Source organism: Propithecus coquereli, unplaced genomic scaffold (genome assembly GCF_000956105.1).
Source record: "Propithecus coquereli isolate 6110/MARCELLA unplaced genomic scaffold, Pcoq_1.0 Scaffold165, whole genome shotgun sequence".
NCBI classification, from domain to species: Eukaryota; Metazoa; Chordata; class Mammalia; order Primates; family Indriidae; genus Propithecus; species Propithecus coquereli.
Genome location: NW_012141080.1, coordinates 4,010,144 through 4,017,180, shown reverse-complemented (window position 1 = coordinate 4,017,180; position 7,037 = coordinate 4,010,144). Strand labels below are relative to the sequence as shown.

Sequence of the window (7,037 nt, the reverse complement as noted above, 5' to 3'; positions counted from 1 at the left end):
GGTTTTGAGGTAGTCAGCTGGGTCGGCTCCCATTACTCTTCTTGAGGTTGACTTTTTTGGTGGTTTTGTAGATTCCGAGATCTGTACCTTGCCAATAACTTCTTTGATTTGAGCCAGATTTGATGCTTAACTAGAACTCCAAACATGGATATCATAAAATACACCACTGAGAAGAAAGGAGGGGGCGATATCTCCACCCAGCACCCAGCCCCCAGCCCCCTAAAGTGGGTGGCCGTGAGTGTCAATCAGTTTGCAGACTTCCACTGGGCCAGGCAGGTCTGTGTAGTTCACATAAACAAACAGTTCTGAAGGGTGGCTTTCTGCACTGCCAGAGAGGTCAACCATTTACCCGGCAATTATACTGCTGTCGGATTGTAAATACACATTTGCAAATGCTTTTATAATTGTTCAGAAACGGTTCAGGCCTGTTCACGCAGGGCTGGTTACAGAATGTTAATGGGAAAGCTTCCCCAACATCTGCTTTCATGGTTGGAGCCAGATTTGTACCGTTTAAAAACATTTATGGGTATAAAGTAGTGGATTGGGTATTTGCCTTTCCCAACCCTCAGAAAAGAAAAACTCGGCAGCAGTGGATGGTTGCATGGCTGATTGATGGGTTTAGTGTGGGCATCACGTTTTCAGCCCTAACGAAGTCTTCTTTAAAAAATGATTTGGCTTTCTAAAAATCTAAAATCACTCAGTAAGATGTGAAATTGCCATCACGGAAATGTGGTTACGTTGCTTTACTCGCCGGCCTCCCTGACCTTGTGCAGAATGATTAATACCATAATTAAACAAAGCAACTCCTGCTAACTCTCAAGCATGATATAGAGAGACACCCACATAAGACGTGGTAGATCTCAAGGCATACAATTCAGAATGTCTTTTTGACATTTGATTTGGGGCTTGTGCTTGCAATCTCTGTTTTTCCGGCCTCATCATCTTGAGACACACATCATTATCCCTCCCAGTTGGTAGGCACATGAGCCTCTCATATTCCTTAACTTCAGCTGCTATGGATGGTGACTGCCAAACCCACCCCCCCATCCAAGGGCATCCTGTGTATGTCAGAGAACCCACATGTAAAGTGTCAGATCGTCCTGAATTCTAACTGCTTGCAACACCTCAAGTTCGGGTGAATATTCTTCTAGCCACGTTCAAGTGTTATATTAGTTAGAGTTGCAGCTCTGCTACAGAAAAGTGACCCTGAATTACAGTGGCAGAGAGATGACAGAATTTTATGCTTCTCTGATGTAACAGTCCCAAAGTGAACAGCCCAGGCAGGAGGGTTACATTGCTCCAGCGTCATTCAGAGATCCAAGCTTTTCCATCTTTTGGTTCTGCCATCCTCCCAGGAATTGTCCTTATTTTTATGGTCAGGGCTGGGTTGCAGACAAGTCCATGTTGCAGCTCATGGAGAGGGGAACCAGAGGGACTCGAGGGAAACTGGCTTATCTCTTCAGTTGGAGATGACCTGCAAAGTCAACTTGTACCCATGCCCCATTGGCCTAAACTAAGTCCCAGAGTCAAATTGCATGGCAGAGGATCTTGGATAATGCTGTTTCCACCTGGGGAGCCATGGACCTAGCTTGAACTCTACTGCCACAGAAGACAGGGAAGACTAGAACTTTCTGTTACACGTAACAACAGTTAGAAAAATATATTGCCTCTTACAAATAAGATAAATGCTGCATGGTCAATCATATATACGACAAATATTTATTAAGTGCCTACTACGTGCCATATACTCTCTTATGTATACAAAAAATATTTTTTAAATTTCTTTAACTTTCAAAATATTAAGGGGGTACAAACGTTTATAGCTGTGCCCATCACCCAAATCATGATCATTTTTAGGTTCATTAGGTAGGTTTTTGCCCCTCCCCTTCTCCTCCATCCCCCCTGGTTGATTTCCACTGAGAAGAAAAATATTGTTAACATATTTTGGTTGATATTATGCAACACTATAAACATATTTTTCCACTTTTGAAAGATTTTTGCTCTTTCAGACATTAGAAGGCAACTGGAAAAAAGGCGAGGTTTTTATCTTCATATTGCAGGAAAAATATTCACACTGTCCAATTCCAACAGCTGACATTACTGTCATTCGATAAATAAGCACACACAAAAACCTCTTGGATAGTTCTTTGGATCTTGGTTTCATAAATCATAACTTGCTTGTATTATGTTTAAGAAACTTCAGGAAGAACTCTTTAGAGGATGATATTAGATCATTGAGATTATATTCAACCTCAAAGGTGGGTTTTTTCTCCAAAATAATTAAGGCAACCAATACAGCAAGCCTTGCAGTCATCCCTTTGATTTGGTAAGTCACACCATCTTCAGGGTTCATGTACTCAAAGAAATGAGCAATCAAACTGTGACCGGAAAACGTGAAGCGATTTTGGCGGTAGACACGTGGATGCAGGAAATAGTCCAGTGGCACCAGGAATACACGCTTCACTTCATCAGGGTTAGGCTGGGCCTTGAAGTTGTGGTTTATAAAACCCACAACTGGGGTTACCAATGTATATTTCTAAAAGCAGAAAACAAAATACAGAAATTAAGAAGTGAAGCCATATTATTTCAAATGCTAAAATCATGCCACTTCCACGTAAGCTAAGACAAGATGCCAAAGCCATCAATTACAGAAGGTGGTTAAGGGAAGAGGGAAAAACTTGCTTTGGAAGTAACTTTATGTCCTCCATTAAATGGGGGTAGTACTTGCCCTACCTGAGCGGGCATCTATGAGATGACTCTGAAAATGATATCCTCTGTGAATGTAAACTAGCACAATCTTTTGGAATGGCAATTTGGCAATCTCAGGTGGAGACAAAGGAGCCAGACTTCCATGCTCCCTGGCATCAGTCAGTCACTGGTTAACGACTGCCTTGCCAGAAGTAAATTCCCAGGCACTTCCGGCTCCCAGGTAGGTCACAGCCTACCTGGGAGGGTTAATGTAAGGGGTGGAGGAAGAGCCAGTAGCATCCCCCCCAGCTGTGACACCCCAAAACATCTCCAGACATTGTCAAATATACCCTGGGGGGCAAAATCACAGCAGGTTAAGAACCACTTAGATTAGATTATTCATATACGTGTTCAATAAATGGCATTTTCATAATTCATTTAAAAAATACACAAGGGCCAATAAAACAAAACAATCCTCCCTAGCACTTCCAAACACAGCACACTTTTCTGTAAAGCCTTTGTTCATTCTAATTTCACAATAATGTCATTTAAGAAATCTGTTCTAGGAGTGTCAGGCCCCCAGAAATCTCCAGAAGACCCAACGCTTTCCTGTGAATGCTGTTGTATTCTATCCATGCACCTGCAGAATTCAGTAGCTCCTGGGGACCTTGGAAATGGAGTTAGTCTCACTTTGCAAAGTTGTAACCAGGATAGCTCAATTTCTTCATAGAGTTCTAAAATAAATCCTCCAAATGTGCTGGTGGATTTGCAGAAATCAAAGGAAAAGAGTTCCCATTAGAAAACAAAATGGAAGAGGAAATAATTGACACATTTCTTGTGTAATCCTTTCTCTCCTCCGCTTCTCTCTCATACGCATAAACTTTGCAAACATTTATTGAGTAGCTAATAGCTTCTTCCACACTAAATCTCCCTGAGCGCTGATCTATTTTTAAAATGGACCTAAGTAAGACAGATGTCACAGCATCACTGATCTTCATAACACTGTACCACCAAGACTTTAAGCTAAATGAACATTAAGGATGACCTAATCTACTGGTTTCTAATTGTCAGGCATCAGTGAAGCTGTTCTTTTGAAATAAAAATGTACCTGAAAGCCCAATGTATAAAAGATAGAAAGTTGATGCCTGTCTCTGATACGATGTGATGAGGGCACTTCACCCCGTGGTGTTATCCTAAACTGTGACCCCAGTTTGACAATGAGAAACGTATCAGACAAAGTCAAACTGAGGGACATTCTATATAATACCTGACCACTACACCTCAAAGGGACATTCTATATAATACCTGACCACTGAACCTCAAAGCTGTCAGGGTCAAGAGAATAAGAAAAGTCTGAGAAACTGCCACAGACCAGAGGACTAAGGAGACATGACAACCAAATACAGCCTGATATCTTGGATGAGGGAGGGAGGACATTAGTAGAAAAATGAGTAAAAGGCAAATAAAACACAGAATTTAGTTAATAGTAATATACTAACATTGGTTTTTTTTAGTTGTGACAAAAATACCACAGTGAAGTATGTTAACCATAGGGGAAACTGGGTATGGGGTGTATGAAAACTCTGTACCATCTCTGCAACTTTTCTGTAAATCTATAACTATTCTAAAATTGAAAATAAGATTTTAATTTCATAAACATTTAAAGGCAAAATGTTTATGCTGATAAAATACTGCCACTATCCGAGTTCAAATTTGCAATATTTACTCCTTCTAAAGTCAATTAGTACAACAATGAGGTTGTTGTGGTGAACTGGCAGGAAATAAGATGTGGTTATATCAGCTCCAGAATTCATTTTTTAAAATATTTTTAAATATGTTTTGGTGTACACTAGCAAGGAAATCCTGATTCAACAGAAATACAGTTATAAATAGTAACAGTTTTTAAACAGCTTGCCTAGTGATCTCAGCGGACTGCTTAATTCATGTGTTATAGAGGAAGCTTTATTTCATGGTATGTACAAAAATGAGTATCTTTATGGCAAAAGTACTGCGTTGGTGGCCTCCAAAGGGCTAAAAGTTGGTATATAGCACACTGGAGTGTGTATTATTTTTTCAACTGAACTCTCAAGATCCGTGTATACTGGAGAAAAGTAAATGTGAAATGAATGTTACTGAAATAATTCTGAAGCACCCTCAGGGTTCCATGGCAGCCGGTCTGAAACCCATCGATGGAGTTCAGCCCTTTTATTTTTGGATGGGGACAGAGGGCCCAGGTAGGCAAAGGGGCATGCCCACAGCAACTTAGCTCACGAGGAGCAACGTCCACACAAGAACTCAGTCGCTTGACTTTATGTGTGGTAGTTTTGGGGTCATGTTTAGACAAACGTGGAATCCCGAGCACAGCAGATCCACCGGGGATTCACGAGAGGCTGAGAAAACCCTTACGTCAAACAGACATGGCACCAGGCGGCAGATGACCTCCACTTGATGAGGACGCAGCCCCACTTCCTCCTGGGCCTCCCGGAGAGCCGTGGCTACGTCATCCACGTCTGTAGGTTCATGCTTTCCTCCAGGGAAGCAGACTTCTCCAGGTGACCTTTTTAGCTGGATATTGAATGAACAGAGCTACAATGTGTGATTCCAAATTGGGAACTATTCATCCATTAGACAGATATTTACTGAACTTCTATTTTGTGCCAGAGACCATGCCTATGCTGGTGGTGATAGTGGTGAACAAGACGAAATAAAAAGAAGTTTTTCCTTGAATCCTTTAAAAAACAATGAACTTTGAGAATTCCCCTCCATCCTAGTTTTTTTCTATTTGCCCCCTAAAGATACTAGGTTGACACTGGTAGGGGAAAAACAGCTGAAAGGATCATATAAAGGGCAACATCATCAATAGATAATTTTTTGTTGACTCCCTTATTGGGTGCTTATCACACCTGGGCATGCTGTTTCCCAAGGATTTTTCTCACTGAGTCCTCAGAACAGTTCTATGAGCTATTGCTTTTAGAAGTATTTTTTAAATGAGGTAAAATTCACATAACATAAAATTAACCATTTTAAAGTGAAAAATTCAGTGACATTTAATACATTCACAATGTTGTACAACCATGCCCACTATCTAGTTCCGGAATATTTTCATTACCCCCAAAAGGAAACCCCACACCCACTGAACAGTTGATCCCCATTTCCCTCCACCCCCACTTTCTGTTTCTATGGATTTACCTACTCTGGACTTTTACCTACTCTGGACTTTTGTGTCCAGCTTCTCTGCCTCAGCCTAATGTTTCTGAGGTTCTTCTATGTCGTATCATGTACCAGTACTTCATTTCTTTTTATGGCTGAATAGCATTTCATTGTATGTACATATCACAATTTGTCTATTTGTTGATGGACATATAAGCTACTATTATACGATTATTATTTCCATTTTCAGACAAGGGAACTAAGGCTCAATGAGGTTAAATAACTTGACAAAGTTCACACAATGAGCTGGAATATAAACCAGTGTTTAATTCTACAGCCAGTGTTCTTAACCTGCACAACATATGTTTATTAAGAGTTTACTCAAACCCAGAAAATATGGGCACTGGAGCCATTTGCACCCACCTGTGTTGGCATCTCTCTTTATCTTTATACAGATTTGCAAAGGAACAGGGGGTTCTCTCTACTGCCTATACCCTTGATTCCATTCCTTCCTGACTTTAGAAGAACTGATAGTGTCTCCACTTGTAGCATCCTAAATATTACCCCCTTTCTTATCTCTGTCTCTAAAATGATTTCTCTCCTATCTTGGGCAGGGGTGGAGAGGTACAAAAGCTTCATCTTTTCTCTTCTGCAGGACCAAACATCTCAGCAAACTGACCCCAATTTCTTTTTCGCCCACTCCTGCCTAGTACCCACTATCCCCTCTCTACTGAACTGTGTGGGAGACCTCAGGCACAGCAAGAGTCCTGGGTCTGCCTCTTGTATGCCATGGGGTCATGACAGCATGCACCTCCTGGAGCTGCAGAAATAGTTCGATGAGCTATGGCTGAAGCATGGGGAACAGTGCCTGGCCTGTGATAAATATTTAATGATGAGAACTCAGAAGGTCAGTACTTGATGTTTAGAAGCTAAATTAAGAAGTCATGTTGGCATTTTTAGCACCTGAGCCAATATATTTATGTAAGGACAAACTAGATACCTGTTATGGTTTGAATGTTTATGTCCCTCCCAAATCCATATGTTGAAATCTTTACATTTAAGGTGACATATTAGGAGATGGGACATTGGGGAAGTGATTGGGTCATGGGTCTAGAGCCCTCATCAATGAGATCAGTGACTATATAAAAGAGGCCTGAGAGAGACGCCTTGTCCCTTCTGCCCTGTGTGGACACAGTAAA

The 7,037-nt window shown here is 41.1% G+C and overlaps 1 protein-coding gene across 1 annotated transcript in view; it reads right to left on the bottom strand.

The window, feature by feature from the left end:
- Positions 1-1,911: 1,911 nt before the first annotated feature.
- The window catches only part of NUDT7 (nudix (nucleoside diphosphate linked moiety X)-type motif 7), a 13,134-nt gene continuing 8,008 nt past the window's right edge, over positions 1,912-7,037 (bottom strand). The window contains exons 3-4 of the mRNA XM_012641531.1: positions 5,095-5,253; positions 1,912-2,536 (exon numbers count right to left, since the gene is read on the bottom strand). Of these exons, the coding sequence (XP_012496985.1) occupies positions 2,168-2,536; positions 5,095-5,253 (528 nt within the window). The 3' untranslated portion in view covers positions 1,912-2,167. The remainder of the gene's footprint in view (positions 2,537-5,094; positions 5,254-7,037) is intronic.